The 21,089-nt window shown below is 46.6% G+C and overlaps 1 protein-coding gene across 3 annotated transcripts in view; it reads left to right on the top strand.

Annotated features, from left to right (window-relative positions):
* The window catches only part of LOC134945751 (uncharacterized), a 708,129-nt gene that overhangs the window by 131,533 nt on the left and 555,507 nt on the right, over nucleotides 1-21,089 (top strand). For all 3 annotated transcript variants that reach the window (XM_063935217.1, XM_063935218.1, XM_063935219.1), the window contains one exon: nucleotides 19,367-19,666. In XM_063935217.1, coding sequence (XP_063791287.1) covers nucleotides 19,367-19,666 — 300 coding nt within the window. The remainder of the gene's footprint in view (nucleotides 1-19,366; nucleotides 19,667-21,089) is intronic.

Raw genomic sequence — 21,089 nt, 5'->3', positions numbered from 1 at the left:
CGTCAGGCTCTGGGTCATCAGTAATTTGAAGAATTAACCTGATAGCCTCCAACAAGTCAGGAACATCCAGCTGTAAAACAGATTCCACATCAGAAGTATCAGTGTCTGTGGGGTCAGTATATACGTCATCCTCATCAGACAAGGTGTCTGGGACATTGGTAGATTGTGAGGAAGTAAAGGCCCGCTTAGAGGACCCCTTGGTCTTAGGCGGGCGAGGGTTAGACTTCTGTTTAGTCAGTGATTGGTTCAATTGCTGCAACTGAGTGGACAATTGATCTGCCCACGGCGGGTTAACCGCAGGGACCATAAGCGTACCAGCACAGGAGGTCCCATAGGGGGCGCAAGTCTAGTTACCAGCGTATTCAATAACGTGGAGAAAGTAGCCCAAGGTGGGTCATTTTGAACCCCCATTGCTACGGTTCCACTGGGGGGTAAGGAACCCCTCAGAACCTGAACCCTCAGCTGCTATATTCTCCTGAAATGTGTCTGCAGCGTCACCACCACGCAATGTGGGATCAGCCCCAGCTCTGTCATCCCTTGTAGCTGACATATCTGAAAGTTCAATGCAAGGCAACCCAGTACAATATCAGCAGCACAACACCTGACAAGAACCCCCTGAGAAGTGTATCTCCAGAGGTATATGGTGACTAAAAATCACAGAGAAAAATACACAATAAGTGTACAGTATCTTGTGAAACCCCTATATTAATAATAAAAAGCTCTTCTGAGGGCTGCTGGAGCAGCCCACCTGTTGTGGGCCTGCAGTGCATGGCACCAACTACAAAACTGAGCTCCTGTGCACGGAGGCGGGGTTATACAGGATGCACCGCTATGCATTCTGGGAACAATCAAAGCTTTTAGCCTGTTGGTGCCTTGAATCAAGATTCTACTCTACACCCCCAATGTCATTCCCTGTGGAGCCCAGTGTACCCCGCAGCAGGGGAATGGGCAGCCACCACGGCCCATCCCCCCTAACGGTACAGACAAGCTTCCGTTGTCTGGACCGCACCCTGCCAATGGCGTTCTAATGCCGTTGGCACGCCACCTACCGCCCTGTGCCTGTCAATCAGGCAGAGGCGATCACACCAGTGAGATGCTGATAGCATCTCACTGGGCTCATGGGGTGCGCACACGCAGTGCTACTGCTGCGCGTGCCCATTCCACAAAAAGATTCAGACTGCGATCGCTGCGACTGCAGTGATCCAGTCTGAATTAGGCCCAATACTATCTAACCTATTTAATGTGTTAGGTACAGCTACTATGACATGCTCTGCCTTTTGTTGGTGTAACTCTGTCTACATTACATTTTGAAGCAGTAATGCCGCCAACTTTGGTATTGGTTCCACCTACAGTTGATTTGGTGCCGCCCACATGAGGCCACTTCTAGAAATTTTTCCAGGGCCACTTTTATTTTTCAATCTGCCCCTGGCGATCCACAGCGCTGCCCAGGAATCAGCATAACCTATTAAGTGTTAATCCCGCCCCCTGGCCAATAAAACTCCAGGGGGCGGGCTTAAAACTACATTGACTTATGCTGATTCCCGTGCGCTGCAAGGCACCCGATGCATTCAAGCGCTGGTGATCTCCGGCACATTGATCCAGCACATATATTACATGCATGATAACATGCATGTATATATGTGCTCTGTGATCCCCCCCCCCTGCACTCCTTGGTTGGCGCTGCAGCCAGCCATCTCTGGTTGCTACTATTTTCACATGAGGAGGGAGTGGACACACTCTCCTGTGTTGGCCACTCCCCCTCTCATTACCGGGCCTGGCAGAGCTGTCGTTGCCCCTAGGGGTAGAAAGTATGTAAAAACACACAACTCTTTTCACAACATTAGTTAGGTTTGTTTAAAAAAAAAGTGTGAAAGCAAAAAAGATAGCTTTTAGGAAATAGAAACAAACTCAAAATAATAACGGCAGGATGCTAAGAAAGTGATCAGACGTGCAAAGGCAGAAGCTGAGGTGAAAATGGCCCAGTCAGTAGATAAAGGGGGCAAAACTTTTTTTTAAGTATATAAATGAAAGGAAAAAAATCAAATGGAGGAATAATAAGACTTAAGGCAGAGAGTGAGAATTTGGTGGAGGGAGACAAGGCAATAGCAGATCACCTAAATCAATATTTTTGCTCCGTATTTACTACAGACAGAGAAGGAAAGGGGCCACAGTTAAGCTGCAAGGACATTCATAAAAATAAGGTAGATGAAACTACATTTACAGAAGAGAAGGTCCTAACAGAACTTTCAAAACTAAAAGTGGAAAAATCAATGGGGCCAGATGGGATACGCCCAAGGATACTGAAAGAGCTAAAAGATGTGCTGGTGGCACCATTAACAGAATTATTTAACCAGTCACTAAATACATGTGCCATTCCAGAGGACTGGAAAAATAAGAATTTACTTACCGATAATTCTATTTCTCGGAGTCCGTAGTGGATGCTGGGGTTCCTGAAAGGACCATGGGGAATAGCGGCTCCGCAGGAGACAGGGCACAAAAAGTAAAGCTTTAGGATCAGGTGGTGTGCACTGGCTCCTCCCCCTATGACCCCCCTCCAAGCCAGTTAGATACTGTGCCCGGACGAGCGTACATAATAAGGAAGGATTTTGAATCCCGGGTAAGACTCATACCAGCCACACCAATCACACTGTACAACCTGTGATCTGAACCCAGTTAACAGTATGATAACAACGGAGCCTCTGAAAAGATGGCTCACAACAATAATAACCCGATTTTTGTAACTATGTACAAGTATTGCAGATAATCCGCACTTGGGATGGGCGCCCAGCATCCACTACGGACTCCGAGAAATAGAATTATCGGTAAGTAAATTCTTATTTTCTCTATCGTCCTAGTGGATGCTGGGGTTCCTGAAAGGACCATGGGGATAATACCAAAGCTCCCAAACGGGCGGGAGAGTGCGGATGACTCTGCAGCACCGAATGAGAGAACTCCAGGTCCTCCTTAGCCAGGGTATCAAATTTGTAGGATTTTACAAACGTGTTTGCCCCTGACTAAATAACCGCTCGGCAAAGTTGTAAAAGCCGAGACCCCTCGGGCAGCCGCCCAAGATGAGCCCACCTTCCTTGTGGAATGGGCATTTACATATTTTGGCTGTGGCAGGCCTGCCACAGAATGTGCAAGCTGAATTGTATTACACATCCAACTAGCAATAGTCTGCTTAGAAGCAAAAGCACCCAGTTTGTTGGGTGCATACAGGATAACAGCAAGTCAGTTTTCCTGACTCCAGCCGTCCTGGAACATATTTTCAGGGCCCTGACAACATCTAGCAACTTGGAGTCCTCCAAGTCCCTAGTAGGTGCAAGGCACCACAATAAGCTGGTTCAGGGAAACACTGACACCACCTTAGGGAGAGAACTGGGGACGAGTCCGCAGCTCTGCCCTGTCCGAATGGACAAACAGATATGGGCTTTTTTGAGAAAAAACCACCAATTTGACACTCGCCTGGTCCAGGCCAGGGCCAAGATCATGGTCACTTTTCATGTGAGATGCTTCAAATCCACAGATTTGACTGGTTTTAAACCAATGTGATTTGAGGAATCCCAGAACTACGTTGAGATTCCACAGTGCCACTGGAGGCACAAAAGGGGGTTGTATATGCAATACTCCCTTGACAAAATTCTGGACTTCAGGAACTGAAGCCAATTCTTTCTGGAAGAAAATCGACAGGGCCGAAATTTGAACCTTAATGGACCCCAATTTGAGGCCCATAGACACTCCTGTTTTCAGGAAATGCAGGAAACGACCGAGTTGAAATTTCTTTGTGGGGCCTTCCTGGCCTCACACCACGCAACATATTTTCGCCACATGTGGTGATAATGTTGTGCGGTCACCTCCTTTCTGGCTTTGACCAGGGTAGGAATGACCTCTTCCGGAATGCCTTTTTCCCTTAGGATCCGGCGTTCCACCGCCATGCTGACAAACGCAGCTGCGGTAAGTCTTGGAACAGACATGGTACTTGCTGAAGCAAGTCCCTTCTTAGCGGCAGAGGCCATAAAACCTCTGTAAGCATCTCTTGAAGTTCCGGGTACCAAGTCCTTCTTGGCCAATCCGGAGCCATGAGTATAGTTCTTACTCCTCTACGTCTTATAATTCTCAGCACCTTAGGTATGAGAAGCAGAGGAGGGAACACATACACCGACTGGTACACCCACGGTGTTACCAGAACGTCCACAGCTATTGCCTGAGGGTCTCTTGACCTGGCGCAATACCTGTCCCGTTTTTTGTTCAGACGGGACGCCATCATGTCCACCTTTGGTATTTCCCAACGGTTTACAATCATGTGGAAAAAACTTCCCGATGAAGTTTCCACTCTCCCGGGTGGAGGTCGTGCCTGCTGAGGAAGTCTGCTTCCCAGTTTCCATTCCCGGGATGAAACACTGCTGACAGTGCTATCACATGATTTTCCGCCCAGCGAAAAGTCCTTGCAGTTTTTGCCATTGCCCTCCTGCTTCTTGTGTCGCCCTGTCTGTTTACGTGGGCGACTGCCGTGATGTTTTTCCCACTGGATCAATACCGGCTGACCTTGAAGCAGAGGTCTTGCTAAGCTTAGAGTATTATAAATTTACCCTTAGCTCCAGTATATTTATGTGGAGAAAAGTCTCCAGACTTGATCACACTCCCTGGAAATTTTTTCCTTGTGTGACTGCTCCCCAGCCTCTCGGGCTGGGCTCCGTGGTCACCAGCATCCAATCCTGAATGCCAAATCTGCGGCCCTCTAGAAGATGGGCACTCTATAACCACCACAGGAGAGACACCCTTGTCCTTGGATATAGGGTTATCCGCTGATGCATCTGAAGATGCGATCCGGACCATTTTTCCAGCAGATCCCACTGAAAAGTTCTTGCGTGAAATCTGCCGAATGGAATTGCTTCGTAGGAAGCCACCATTTTTACCAGGACCCTTGTGCAATGATGCACTGTTTTTAGGAGGTTCCTGACTAGCTCGGATAACTCCCTGGCTTTCTCTTCCGGGAGAAACACCTTTTTCTGGACTGTGTCCAGAATCATCCCTAGGCACAGCAGACGTGTCGTCGGGATCAGCTGTGATTTTGGAATATTTAGAATCCACCCGTGCTGTTGTAGCAGTATCCGAGATAGTGCTACTCCGACCTCCAACTGTTCCCTGGACTATGCCCTTATCAGGAGATCGTCCAAGTAAGGGATAATTAAGACGCCTTTTCTTCGAAGAAGAATCATCATTTCGGCCATTACCTTGGTAAAGACCCGGGGTGCCGTGGACAATCCAAACGGCAGCGTCTAAAACTGATAGTGACAGTTCTGCACCACGAACCTGAGGTACCCTTAGTGAGAAGGGCAAATTTGGGACATAGAGGTAAGCATCCCTGATGTCCCCGGACACTATATAGTCCCCTTCTTCCTGGTTCGTTATCACTGCTCTGAGTGACTCCATCTTGATTTGAACCTTTGTAAGTGTTCAAAAATTTTTTTAGAATAAGTCTCACCTAGCCTTCTGGCTTCAGTACCACAATATAGTGTGGAATAATACCCCTTTTCCTTGTAGTAGGAGGGGTAATTTAATTATCACCTGCTGGGAATACAGCTTGTGAATTTTTTCCCATACTGCCTCCTTGTCGGAGGGAGACCTTGGTAAAGCAGACTTCAGGAGCCTGCGAAGAGGAAACGTCTCTACATTCCAATCTGTACCCCTGGGATACTACTTGTAGGATCCAGGGGTCCTGTACGGTCTCAGCGCCATGCTGAGAACTTGTCAGAAGCGGTGGAGCGCTTCTGTTCCTGGGAATGGGCTGCCTGCTGCAGTCTTCTTCCCTTTCCTCTATCCCTGGGCAGAAATGATCTTATAGGGACGAAAAGACTGAGGTTGAAAAGACGGTGTCTTTTTCTGCAGAGATGTGACTTAGGGTAAAAACGGTGGATTTTCCAGCAGTTGCCGTGGCCACCAGGTCCGATGGACCGACCCCAAAAAACTCCTCTTCCTTTATACGGCAATACACCTTTTTGCCGTTTGGAATCTGCATCACCTGACCACTGTCGTGTCCATAACATCTTCTGGCAGATATGGACATCGCATTTACTCTTGATGCCAGAGTGCAAATATCCCTCTGTGCATCTCGCATATATAGAAATGCATCCTTTAAATGCTCTATAGTCAATAAAATACTGTCCCTGTCAAGGGTATCAATATTTTTAGTCAGGGAATCCGACCAAGCCACCCCAGCTCTGCACATCCAGGCTGAGGCGATCGCTGGTCGCAGTATAACACCAGTATGTGTGTATATACTTTTATGATATTTTCCAGCCTCCTGTCAGCTGGTCCTTGAGGACGGCCCTATCTATAGACGGTACCGCCACTTGTTTTGATAAGCGTGTGAGCGCCTTATCCACCCTAAGGGGTGTTTCCCAACGCGCCCTAACTTCTGGCGGGAAAGGGTATACCACCCATAAGTTTCTATCGGGGGGAACCCACGCATCATCACACACTTTATTTAATTTATCTGATTCAGGAAAAACTACTGTAGTTTTTTCACATCCCACATAATACCCTCTTTTGTGGTACTTGTAGTATCAGAAATATGTAACACCTCCTTCATTGCCTTTAACGTGTGGCCCTAATAAGGAATACGTTTGTTTATTCACCGTCGACACTGGATTCAGTGTCCCTGTCTGTGTCGACCGACTAAAGTAAACGGGCGTTTTAAAACCCCTGACGGTGTTTTTGAGACGTCTGGACCGGTACTAATTGTTTGTCGGCCGTCTCATGTCGTCAACCGACCTTGCAGCGTGTTGACATTATCACGTAATTCCCTAAATAAGCCATCCATTCCGGTGTCGACTCCCTAGAGAGTGACATCACCATTACAGGCAATTGCTCCGCCTCCTCACCAACATCGTCCTCATACATGTCGACACACACGTACCGACACACAGCACACACACAGGGAATGCTCTGATAGAGGACAGGACCCACTAGCCCTTTGGAGAGACAGAGGGAGAGTTTGCCAGCACACACCAAAAACGCTATAATTATATAGGGACAACCTTATATAAGTGTTTTCCCTTATAGCATCTGTTTTATATATTTCTAACGCCAAATTAGTGCCCCCCCTCTCTGTTTTAACCCTGTTTCTGTAGTGCAGTGCAGGGGAGAGCCTGGGAGCCTTCCCTCCAGCCTTTCTGTGAGGGAAAATGGCGCTGTGTGCTGAGGAGATAGGCCCCGCCCCTTTTTCGGCGGCCTCGTCTCCCGCTTTTAACGGATTCTGGCAGGGGTTAAATATCTCCATATAGCCTCCGGAGGCTATATGTGAGGTATTTTTAGCCAAAATAGGTTTTCATTTGCCTCCCAGGGCGCCCCCCTCCCAGCGCCCTGCACCCTCAGTGACTGCCGTGTGAAGTGTGCTGAGAGGAAAATGGCGCACAGCTGCAGTGCTGTGCGCTACCTTTAGAAGACTGAGGAGTCTTCTGCCGCCGATTCTGGACCTCTTCTTACTTCAGCATCTGCAAGGGGGCCGGCGGCAAGGCTCCGGTGACCATCCAGGCTGTACCTGTGATCGTCCCTCTGGAGCTGATGTCCAGTAGCCAAGAAGCCAATCCATCCTGCACGCAGGTGAGTTCACTTCTTCTCCCCTAAGTCCCTCGTTGCAGTGATCCTGTTGCCAGCAGGACTCACTGTAAAATAAAAAACCTAAGCTAAACTTTTCTAAGCAGCTCTTTAGGAGAGCCACCTAGATTGCACCCTTCTCGGCCGGGCACAAAAATCTAACTGGCTTGGAGGGGGGTCATAGGGGGAGGAGCCAGTGCACACCACCTGATCCTAAAGCTTTACTTTTTGTGCCCTGTCTCCTGCGGAGCCGCTATTCCCCATGGTCCTTTCAGGAACCCCAGCATCCACTAGGACGATAGAGAAAGAGCAAATGTAGTTCCACTGTACAAAAGTGGAAGCAAGTAACTACAGACCAGTAAGCCTTACATCAGTAGTAGGGAAAGTAATGGAAAAACTATTAAAAGAAAGAGTAGTGGAATATCTTAAATCAAACAACTTACAGGATCCAAAACAGCATGGATTTACTGGTGGGATATCATGCCAAACAAATCTTATTGACTTTTTTGACTATGTGATGAAAATCATAGATCAAGGGGGAGCTGTAGATGTAGCATATCTAGACTTTAGTAAGGCATTTGACACTGTCCCACATCGCAGACTGCTAAATAAACTTGAAAGTGTGGGGGTGGATTACAAAACAGTTAAATGGATAAGAACCTGGTTGCAGGATAGTAAACAGACAGTTGTAGTAAATGGAGTGCAATCTATGGAGGGAAATGTTACCAGTGGAGTACCCCAGGGATCTGTACTTGGACCAGTTCTCTTTAATATCTTTGTTGGTGACATTGCAAATGGTATTAAAGGGAAAGTATGCTTTTTTGCAGATGATACAAAGATTTGCAACATGGCAGATACACCGGGAGGGGTAAAACAAATGATTGATGACCTAGCTAGGCTTGAGAAATGGTCAAGAACGTGGCAACTACAGTTTAATGCTAAAAAAAATGCTAAATCATGCACTTGGGTCTCAAAAACCCAAAGGCTAAATATAGTATCAAAGGTACTATAATGGAAACTACTGAGGAGGAAAGGGATTTAAGAGTCACTATTTCAAGTGACTTAAAAGGCAGGAAAGCAATGCAACAAAGCAATGAGGAAGGCTAGTCAGATGCTTGGTTGCATAGGGAGAGGAATCAGTAGCAGGAAAAAAGAAGTAATAATGCCACTGTATAGGTCATTGGTACGGCCCCATCTGGAATACTGTGTCCAGTTCTGGAGACCCTATCTCAGGAAGGATATAAATACATTAGCGAGCGTACAAAGTAGGGCAACTAAAATGGTGCATGGCCTACATCACAAAACTTACCCGGAAAGGCTAAAAGAGCTTAACATGTATAGTTTGGAGCAGAGAAGGGAAAGGGGGGACATGATAGAAACTTTCAAATATACCAAAGGTTTTAACAAAGTTCAGGAGGGAAACATTCTTCAAAGGAAGAGAAGTATTAGAACTCGAGGACATACACTGAGACTGGAGGGGGGGAGGTTCAGGGGAAATTTAAGGAAAGAAAGGTTAGTGGATAAGTGGAATAGTATCACATCAGAGGTGGTAGAGGCTAAGACTGTAGAGCAATTTAAACATGCTTGGGGTAGGCATATAAATATCCTTACAAAGAATTAAGGTTCAAAAAGTGTTGAGATTACCTGAAGGATAAAAAAGGGGCAGACTAGATGGGCCAAGTGGTTCTTATCTGCCGTCAAATTCTATGTTTCTATGAGTCTCTGTTTAAGGCTGGAATATAAACTGGACAACGGTAAATGGGTCATTATTGCAGTACCAGAGGCATAGCTATACCAATGGGGGCCCCACAGCACAATCACCATGGGGCCCCCCTGGGTGACTGCTGAGACTGCCCCCCTCTTCCCCCATGGACTACGCACAAACACAGAAGTTTCCCCCTTGCCTCGCAACCCACCCTGTGGATTGCTCATGGAGACACTCTCCCCCCGTGAACTTAGCAAAGACCCCAGTTCCAGCAGGACAGCACTCACTATCGGTGCCCCGCTGCCTGCTTTTCATTTCTTATCAGTGTACTGCTCTGCTCTCCGTCCCGGCCGGCTCCATCTCGTCTCTCCTTACTGATGCTGGGAGGAGGCGTGGCCATGGTCCGGGGATGTCCCTGCAGGCTCAGCCACGCTTCCTACTAGCATCAGTTAGGACTGAGGAGACGGAGACGGCCGCCAGAGCAGCAGCACATTGATGAGAAATAACTACAATGGGGCTCAACAACTAGGTGCAGGAGGAGGGCCGGGCCCCTAAGGCTGCCTGGGCCCCATAGCAGCTGCACCTCCTGCACCTATTGTAGCTACGCCCTTGCGCAGTCCCTATAATAAGCTGTCAGGTTTGTGCAGTCTCTGATATCTGATGCTGTACTCATATTTAGTTTGCCCCAATACTCTGAATTGTGTATATCCTCCAAAAAATCTGGAGTATTCACCACTAATATTTCTACCATAAATAGGCCCCATAGTAACACAAACTAATGTATCACACAAAGCACAGACGCAGCTGTGAATATAAATCTGACCACATCAGCCACATCTGTGACTTTTCCCACTATGCATGCACTCTCAGCAAGCATACGCAACCCGGCATGTACTGTATATGGATTACTCAGGGCCACACGTAATTCATCTGCATCTCCATTTGTGCATAACTGGGTGGCAATAGGGCATTAGCACGTAGGAGAAGCGTTCCATGGGTGAGTACATGGAATTGGGGGCTACTCAGAGGTGAGCATACACAGAGATATATCTGATTTCAGATGACCTCTTGCAGCAGTCATAGAGCACTGATAGGGATGATGGCTACTTCCAGAAGTGGATGGTGTAACACTGTAGGGGTGCAAGGCGCCTCTTCCTGGGGAATATGGCAGCACGCAGCAGCTGAGGAACAACACAAGTCCAGTGTCTGATACAACTGGCCCGGCCAGTTTTATTGAAACAGAAAATAAAACAAACACCAAAAGAAAATACGTTGCCTGTCTGGCACTAACTAAACACAAGATGTTCCTAACTATCACTAAACAAAAAACACAGAGTTCTCCAGTAAACACCGTATAGCTCATTTGTATCAGGAAGCCCTCTCACACAGACCCTGCAGCCTTCCCAGGCAGTCTGCCCATACTAATCAGGCTAGCAGCCCTATAACACTCTTACACAGCTGAAACCCTGATTAGCCCTCTGTGAGGCCAAAGACTCGAACTGGGCCCAATGTCTAGAACTCGCCTTATCTCTCTCTCAGAGCCTTTACCCAGCTTTTACAGCAAACTGAAAAGGTTCTGACAAAACAAAAGCATTTTTCCTAGAAGTTTCCATTTTCTAAAACATGTAAGACAAGAACCTGGGACAAACATACCTGCCCTCAAACACTATCCCAGTGTTCTTGTCACAATGGATAGAGGTGCTATAAGCCTCATAGATGCCTACAACTTAGCATTCAGATGTGTGCATAATGCAGCTGCACGTGCACTTGTTCTGAGACTCTACATCAGGCCTTTACTGTTCTAAGGACCACCATTCCTCTCCTAGTGTGAGGCAGACTCCAGAACCCTTCCCAATAGGTTCTCATCACATTTCCCTTCTGTATGCTAAACTTAGCACTGTACTAAGCTTAAATAGCAACTGCACAACTTCCGGTGGGCGGGCCATCCAGCATGGCTGCTTTTTAGCTAAGCTCCGACTTGCAGGGGGAAAATCCACTGACATCCCCTGCTAAATACCCTCTTCTCACCTGAGACACAGCTTATATCAATCCCTATGACATAGGGAATCTAATGATACCTTGCAGGGGTAGGAGCGTATTTAAGTGCCCCCGGAGTTTGGCCCTCAAGAAGAAGGCCTGCATGACCGCCGGCGCGGGTCCCGGCGCGAAGATTGGAAGACCTGCAGAAACCGTCTTTTGCCGCTTAAACAGAGACACCCCGGTACCTGCAGCCTGCTGGTGGCAAGGAGACTCCCGCTTCCGATTGCTCAGCTGCCCCTGGATGCTGGCTAAGACAAAGCACAGCGAAGACAGAGAACTTTGATACGGCGAGCCAGACCCGACACCCACCCGCGTCACCCCCTGCTTCTCCTCGCGGGGCTGAGCGGCGGTGTCTGGAGACGGGACGGACGAACGGGACGACAACGGGCTGGTGGTGGTGAGACGCTGTGGCGGCGACGGCCCCTGGGACGGAAGAAGCTGGTCTGCCGCCCCCCTGCTGAATAGTGTGTGCTGCGGAAAACCTGACTGTTCGGCTACAGTGACGGGCGCCGGCGGAGTGAGGACGGAGATTCCGGTGAGGCGCCTCTCAAAACCTGCTGCAGGGTGTCTGGGGGTTAGGCATTACTGCCCTCAACACCCGAGCCTCTGATCCTGGTGCCGAAGCCTGGACGTCGGGACTGCCTTGTCCCTGTACATTACACCGGTGGTGAGGGTCGGGACGAGACCTGTGCCAGCTAGAGTGGAGGCAGGGGGAAACAAGAGGCTGGGAACTACCTCCACATAGCTGCTAACAAAGCTGGCTCCGTGGTCCTGTTATCAAAAACTACAGCTGCACACAGAGACCTTATACAATTCCCTGGTATAGTGCTCGCCCTCCCCTTCCTACTTAAACCCCTGTGGGATTGGGGTGTGGGAGCCCGGACCTCTTTCATACTCCCCCTTTTGCATATTACTAGTCTCTTCCCTATACTTTTATTGATATATTTTTCTTCTGCCCCTTCTGCTTATCTTTTTTTTTCTTTTTTCTACACTTTACAGTGATGCTGGTAACTGCCTTATGTGACAGTGAAATGTAAGTCTGCTGAGATTTCTGTGCAATAAGTTTGAGGTTACACCGCCATCTGGTGGCTACTTGATTCTCGCAACACAATTGGCTACACTAATTCACTGTTCCCTATCTGCCCACCTCTAATACAATGATTATTAATATTGTTGGCAGCTGCTGCATGCGACACTGATACAAGTGTCTGTTGAAATCCCGGTGCAGATATTTCTGAGGATACATCGCCATCTGGTGGCTACCTAGTTTTAAAAGTTAATTAGTCACACTGATCCACTGTTACCTTACCTACAGCCTTTTCACTGGGGCAATTTATGGTATCTCTCCTAATATTTGTCCCTCAGGGAATTGGCCTTGATTTAGGCTCCAGCCGGGAGATTTCAGGGTGCAATGCCCTTGCACCACCTCTATCTGTAAAATGTATGAGTTAATGTCTACTTAAATTTTATTTTTGTTTCCTGGCTGAGTAGCTCTGACGTATCTTCTGACTCAGGCCCCTACGTGAGGTGTTTTATTATCATATACTGCAGTGTGTTGATATAAGAGTCCCCAGCTTATTACAGTTAGTGGTCTACGGACCGGGGGATGGACAAATACGTCCATAAAACTCCAACAGTTAGATCCTCCCAGTCCTCAATTGCTACAAGAATGAGTAAGACCAAGAACACGGCGGGGAAACTTAACCCCCCCTTGCCCCAAGAGGCAGGGAACTCCCGTGACCAAGCTCAGGAGGTGGAGACGCTCCCTGATCAACCCTCTTTAATGCATATGGCCCAAGAGCTCTCCCGGCTTCTCATGCCCCAAATTGACAAGAAACTTGAGAATATCCCCCTAATTGACAAGAGGCTTGAACAGATACAAACACTACTTGATTCGACACTTGCGAAAATTGACCATAACACCTCACGGATCACCCCATTAGAGCAGCGTGTTAGCGATGGGGAGGATCAGATACACACATTACAGCGCTCCACTGACACTCAAGATTCCTCTATTAAAACTTTACAGGCAAAAATAGATGAGCTTGAAAACAGGGATAGAAGATCGAATCTACGCTTTGTGGGCATCCCCGAAGCAGTTAGGGACAGACAATTGTCAGATTTTGTAACAACTGATTTATTTCAGGCTTTGGGAATTACTGATGCCCCATTCTTATTACACATTGAAAGGGTGCACAGAATAGGTCCTGCTCGACCTGATGCTGAAATAAAACCGAGGCCAGTCATTGCGAAGTTCATGGACTTTCGTATGAAGGAACATGTAATACGCTCTTATCGTAAACTCCCGCAATTGGTAGTGCAGGGAAAACGTATTTTGATTTTTCAAGATTTCTCGGCCTCTGTTGCGCAAAAGAGAAGGGAGTTCTCGGATGTTTGCAAAATACTCCATGAGAGCAATACTAGATTCGCACTAATGTATCCCGCTAAACTACGCATTCATGACAATGGTTGCACATTGATATTTGTCGATCCCGCCACCGCAAAATCCCATGTTACACACATGCTGAACCCTGGGAATCCACCACGCTAATACTAGACATATTGATGTTATATATTCGATGCCTGAGTCGGTCTACTTTCCACACGAGAGAGACACTTAGTCTCTTCACATGCTACTTAGCTTTAATTTTAATGTTGCATTTATTTCTGATAGGTTTCTAAACATTGGCCCTCATTCCGAGTTGATCGCTCGCAAGGCGATTTTAGCAGAGTTACACACGCTAAGCCGCCGCCTACTGGGAGTGAATCTAAACTTCTTAAATGTGCGACCGATGTATTCGCATTATTGCGATCACAAACGAGTTAGCAGTTTTTGAGTAGCTTCAGACTTACTCTGCCTGTGCGATCAGTTCAGTGCTTTTCGGTCCCGGCTGACGTCATAAACACACCCAGCGTTCGCCCAAGCACTCCCACCGTTTCTCCGGACACGCCTGCGTTTTTTCCGGAAACGGTAGCGTTTCCCGCCACACGCCCCTAAAACGCCGTGCATCCGCCCAGTAACACCCATTTCCTGTCAATCACAATGCGAACGTCGGAGCGATGAAAACACCGTGAGTAAAACTACTTTCTTCTTAGTAAAGTTACTTGGCGCAGTCGCAGTGCGAACTTTGCGCATGCGCTGTAAGCGGAATTTCACTGCGATGCGATGAAAAACTCCGAGCGAACAACTCGGAATGAGGGCCATTATGTGGTTAAGTGCTTTGTGCCAGAGTCGATATAGACTTTATTTGAGAGAGACATTGGATCTCCTTACATGCTACTCAGCTTACATTCTAATGTTATATATATTTCTGATAGGCCTCTCGCCAGTGCTACCGGAGGGTTTGGCACTCGCGTGGTCTTTAGTTTGGTTTGGAAAAAATGGAAAATGTTATGTGAAGCAATGTGTGTTTTTTTTATTTTATTTTTTGTTTTTGGTGTTCTGCCCGTGCCGTGCCTTCCTCGCCCGATCTGCTCCTAGGCTCAATGACACTATGTGGTCTCGTTCGTTCCTCTCCGCTCGCTGGGAAGGAGGGGGACGGCGACGTGACATGAGATTCCCGTTGGAGAGTCACCCTAGGGTGGGTGTGGGTTGATAGACAATGACGGATCCTAGAGTAGGGGCCTCTAACGCAGATTCCTGTTTTAAACTGTTATCCTGGAACGTGGGCGGCCTTAACTCCCCGATAAAACGTAAGCGGGTTGTCACACACCTGAAGCGGTTTAGACCCCAAATTATATTTCTCCAAGAGACCCACTGGATGGAGGGCGCCTCCTCTGCTCTTCGGGCACCGTGGTTGGATAGTTGTGTTTCTGCAGATAACACGAGGAAGACTAGGGGGGTGGCGATTCTATTTAGCAAACACTTACACTATACTGTTTTAAATTCTATAGCTGACCCGGAGGGGCGTTATTTAATTTTGGATGTAGAAATTTGGGGTAACAAATACACACTGGTTAACGTATACGCACCAAATGGTGAGACAGCTGCTTTCTTCCAAGAAATTAGCTCTCAACTGCTTCAGCGAGATAATTCTCAGCTTATCCTGGCAGGTGACTGGAACACGGTTGACGATCCCACTATTGACAAACGACCTATTCCGCGCACTGCCGGTTCCCCTTCTTGGACACACCTCCAAACACTGAAGACCTCCCTTCAACTTACTGATATTTGGCGTCTCCTCAATCCCTCTGACAGATCATTTACTTTCTTTTCCGGGGTCCATGGTTCCTGGTCCAGAATTGACTCCATATTGGTTGCAGATTCCCTAGTGACGAGAGTCATGAAAGCTGATATACACAACATTCTGATATCAGACCATGCTCCTGTGACATTGACTCTGCAAAGAACTCTTCAATCAGGAGGTTCGAGGATTTGGAGATTTCCAAGCTATCTCTATAACTGTGATGATTTTAGAAAATTTCTAATAACAAGTTGGACCAATTACTTAGACGACAATTTAGAACACTGGGATCGCCCAAACATTCTTTGGGGGGCGGCAAAAGCAGTCTTAAGGGGTCAAATTATTGAGTATGTTCATAGATTGAAAATAAAAAACTTAGCGATTTATACCACCTTACACTCAGAATTGACTGATGCAATGCAACGCCATCTTACCCTACAGACTGATGAGTCCTTGCGGCTTTACTTACAGGCTAAACAGCTCTTAAATGATCACTTACTAGCGCAAGCAAAACGTGATGTGGTATTCTCTTCCCACAAATACTACAGATGGGGTAATAAATCAGGTAGACTACTGGCAACCATGGCTAGGAAAAAACGACACGCAAATTCATAACAGCTGTTAGACATCGCACCTCGGGACAACTCCTTACCAATTCCCCAGACATATTAGATCATTTTGAATCCTACTTTGCTGACCTATACTCTGATCTCCCCTTCAACGAACCCACCCACACCACACTCCTACCAGACACTCTATTACCGCCAATCACGACCGCACAGTCGGATCTACTAGTGAGAGCTATTACAGAAGAAGAATTGATCTCGGCAATGTCCAAACTCAAATTACACAAATCTCCAGGCCCTGACGGCCTCTCTAATGAATTTTACAAAATCCTTCAGCCCCATGTGGTTCCGACTCTGCTGGAAGTATTCAACAGTCTTCTACAACATCGCTCCCCCTTTCACCATTTCACGACAGCACATACTATTTTAATCTCTAAACCTGCCCAGGACCCACAATTGGTAACCTCTTATAGGCCTATTACGTTGCTAAACACCGACATAAAACTATTTACTAAGATTCTAGCAGACCGGCTGCAAGTTATTCTCCCCCACACTTTAACTAACCACCAACTTGGCTTTGTTCGCAATACTCATTCGGTTAGAGGAATTAGGGCGGCGATCGCGGCAGTGGTGGCTTCTGCTCAATCGCCCCAGTCCAAAAATATACTCCTCAGCTTAGACACCACCAAAGCCTTCGACACGGTACTCTGGCCCCATCTATTTAAGGTCTTGGAACGTAGACTGTTCCATCAAGACTTCATTGAAACTATTCGATACCTATACGATTCTCCCTCGACTTCCCTTTTACTTAATGGCTATATGAGCAACCCGGTGGTGATGCATCGTGGCACGCGGCAGGGTTGCCCCTTATCTCCCCTGCTCTTCAACCTGGCCATAGATCCCTTACATCGCTTGTTGCTAAATGATAATCAGTTCCAAGGAATCCAGATTGGTCGCAGAAATCTAAAACTTACTGCTTTTGCCGATGATCTTCTGCTATATATCTCGGATCCGGAGGCTTCATTGACACATATATTTAATCTACTACAGGCTTACGGTCAAGTTTCAGGCTTTAATGTTAACTGGGCAAAATCGATGGCACTTAGATTGGGGAATGGTTCATTTTTGAGGCAGGGGGCGATGAATCTACCATTACAGTGGAGTTCGGATCACATAACATATTTAGGGATTCAAATATCGAGAAAGCCTAAGCGACTATACGCCCTAAATTTTACCTCGGACATTCGAACAATTGAAACAGAACTTGAGACTTGGAAAGCTATGCCTTTATCATACTTGGGGAGGGCTAGCTTGATCAAGATGATATCATTCCCCCGTCTGATGTATTTCATTCAAGCCATGCCACACTTACTTCTACCTAGAGACGTTCAACGTCTCAATTTTCTCTTTAGGAGATTCATCTGGCAGGGAGGGAGACCGCGTATAGCGCTAATCAAACTACAGCAGACTGTAGGGAATGGGGGAATTAACTTCCCTAATATCTTATGGTACTCCCAGGCGGCCCAACTACGTTACCTACATGACTGGATGCATAACGATAACACATACACAAATACAGACATAGATAGAGAATTTATACAAGAGGGGGATCTCATTACATTTCTACATCTGCATGATCAAGAGGTGTCCGAGGAGCTGAGGGGAAACCCCTTACTGTGGAACGTAAAAAAACTATGGAAGGAAATGCGACATAAACTAAATCTAAATGCCCACAAATCATTACACCTTCCTTTCGTGGTTAATCCTGACTTCCAAGAGGGTCAGGCACATTACCCGTTTACTATATGGAGGCTGGGGGGGGGTGTCTAGGATCGGTGATTTAGTGGACATGCGGGGCTCGAGGCCGCTCACGTTCCAGGAGGCCACTACTAAATACCCAACTCTGAGGGCCTTTCCTGTAGCCTTTCTTCTGGCTCAACACTATATTTCATCCACTATCAGATGTTTTTCACCTGGGGATTGGGATAACCCGATGGATAGAATGTTGAAACAAACCCCTAGGGTTAAGAAAGCAATCTCGAATGCGTATGGGTACTTTCGGAACGTCCTGGACTATTCGAGAGGTCCGAGAGGGGTCATGTCTTGGAAAGAATGTCTTCCGACCGTTGAAATCACTGACCTACTGGCGGCACATGTTAAAACATGCAAATTTTTTCCCTCTTCTAGATATAAAGAAATGTCTCTCAATATTTTGCATAGGACTTATCTATCGCCCCATAGACGACACCTGATAGGACTTGCTGACACACATACATGTTGGAAATGTGGCACTCCTCAGGCAGATATGTTTCACTGTCTGTGGACATGTCCCTTAATCAGACAATTTTGGATTCAGATACGAAATTACTTGACGGTCAATCTGGTAAATTATTGGAGGTTGTCTCCGGAGTGGGCGCTCTTTGGTATTATACCACCAAATCAGCGCCTCTCGTTGGGCAGTAAAAAACTGTTGCTGGCAGTTAGTTTGGCGGCTAGAAAAGCCATCCTGCAGGTGTGGATAGCGAAGGATCCACCAACTCTTTCATTATTTAAAGCCAAATTATTCTACCTTTTTAGGATGGAATGGATAAGTGTCCTGCTGGAAAAAGACACCAAGATACACAATTTCTTTGAGGTTTGGGAGAGTTATATAATGACCCTGTCAACAGCGGTTAGGAAACAGCTCCACGACTCGTTGTCCAACACAGAATGGTTTCTCACTAGAATGGCTGCGGGGGACCCGCCGATTGTACTTTAAAAGTTAATTGACGAACAGGACGCTGTGGGCGGGTTGGGGGGGAAATCGGGTACGGCACGGGTATTGCGCATACGTGTAAATACATGTGTGCGTATATTTGTTTTATTTTATTTTTTTTCTTATTGTAATTTCCTTTTATTATATTCGAAAGTACAAACATGGGTCAGACGACGGAGTTGGATTTCAGATCAGTAAGATAGATGATCTTTAGAGGTCCTGTTACATATCATTGTGATGCTGTTGACTGCTTATAACAGATTTATCTCTTGACTAAGGACTAAAAGTATTCTTCTTGCTCTGTTTTCTTATAATACCCTTATATCAAAGATTTGAAACACACTGAACATCTATGTTTGTATAACACGTATTGCTTCAATAAAAAAAAATTGTTAAAAAAAAAAAAATAGCAACTGCACAGGCCTGATCTCGGATCTAGACAGAAGATAAATGGTAGGGGTGGCTGTGGGTGATAATACAGGATACCTAATATTTCTCTATAATTCTGTCTCTGCAGATGATCACTTTGTGGACAGATACCGGGGAGCTCTGATAAGAAGTATAACTGTGATATATCCAGTCCTAGATGATCTACTGGGACAGAAGCTCCTGACGCAGGAACAGTACAATGGTTTCATCAACAAGAGAACATCTGAGAACAAGATGAGATACCTCTATAAATATATTGTAAGGATTTGGAATTATACGGAGAAGGATACGCTCTACATGACTCTGAGGAAACACAACTACACCATTGTCCGAGAGCTGGAGAGAGGCATGAAGCTGGTCAACCAGCACAACCGATTCTTCTATTATAGTAAGTGACACTATCAGTATGCAGGGGATCCATTCAATTTGCCAGCTGACGGGATCCCGGTGTGCACAGCGAGGCTGCAAGGGGACTCATAGCACTTACCGCGCTGCCGGCATTCTGACCGGAGGGATGACGCTGTCAAGATATTGATAGCCGGCATCCTGCCCGCCAGGATTACGTATATAATCTGTATCCAACACATTCTGTAAATCCCTCATCACAGTGACTCTGTAGTGTGAGAGTGTATAGGGGATCACTGTGGAGTATATCACACACTAGACCCTTCTACAAACTGAGCGTGATGGGCTGTCATAAACTTAAGAGATATTGGAATCATGCACACAGTGGCGTAGTTAGGATGGAGCGAGTGGAGCTCGAGGTCCAGGCGCCGCTGGGGACAGAAGGCGCCAGCTTCCTGTAACAGAGCTGAGAGCCGGGATCTCGGGGTAGGAGGAGATGACTAGAAGAGAGGGAGGGGGTGGCCACCACACTGCCTGCATGTTCCATGTCACTGATCGCAGAGAGTCCAGTGCAGTGCAGTGTGGTGTGTTGTTAGGAAGTGGGGAGGTTTGGAGGCTTGTCAGAAGAAGCTACATGGCTGTCAGGTATCTGCATTCAGTGATCTGGAATATGCAGGCAGTGTGGTGGCCACCCTTTCCCTTTCCTCTGTCCTTTCCTTCTACCCACGGAGGCCTAGCCTGTCAATCACGTAGAAGCTCTGCCCCTCCAGGCTAGAACGAGGAGCTGCTCTGCTGCTGCCCCCTTGGTGATAATGAATGTGTGTATACTGTGTGTAGATGTCTGTGTATACTGTGTGTTTATATGTGTATATGTCTGTGTTTGTGTGTGTACTGTATATGTATGTGTTCATATGTGTGTTGATGTGTATACATGTATGTATGTTTGTGTATATATCTTTGTATACAGTATGTGTGAGTATATGTGTGTTTATGTATGTCTGTGTGTATATGTGTATGTCTGTGTATATGTGTGTATATTTGTGTGTGTGTGTGTGTCTATCTGTGTATATTTGTGTGTTTATGTACAGTATGTCTGTGTATAACTGTGTGTATATTTGTGTGTGTATATTAGATATGAGCGGGTTTGGTTTTACTCGGTTCTCAAAACGGCATCTTATTGGCTCACGAATGTCACGTGTTTTGGATAGCCATTGGAAAAAATCCAGATAAAACCGAATTGGCTTTAATTCTGGCATTAAATCCGAACCCGCTCATCTCTAGTGTATATATGAGTGTGTATATATCTGTGTATATGTGTGTTTATGTATGTCTGTGTGTATATTTGTGCGTGTATGCGTATATATCTGTGTATATTTATGTATATATGCGTGTTTATGCGTGTGTGTGTGTGTGTGTGTGTGTGTGTGTGTGTGTGTGTTTATGTATGTCTGTGCCTAAATGTGTGT

Source organism: Pseudophryne corroboree, chromosome 7 (assembly GCF_028390025.1).
Source record: "Pseudophryne corroboree isolate aPseCor3 chromosome 7, aPseCor3.hap2, whole genome shotgun sequence".
Classification (NCBI taxonomy): domain Eukaryota; kingdom Metazoa; phylum Chordata; class Amphibia; order Anura; family Myobatrachidae; genus Pseudophryne; species Pseudophryne corroboree.
Note: the sequence above shows the minus strand (reverse complement) of the source record. Positions and strands in the feature narration are given on the sequence as shown.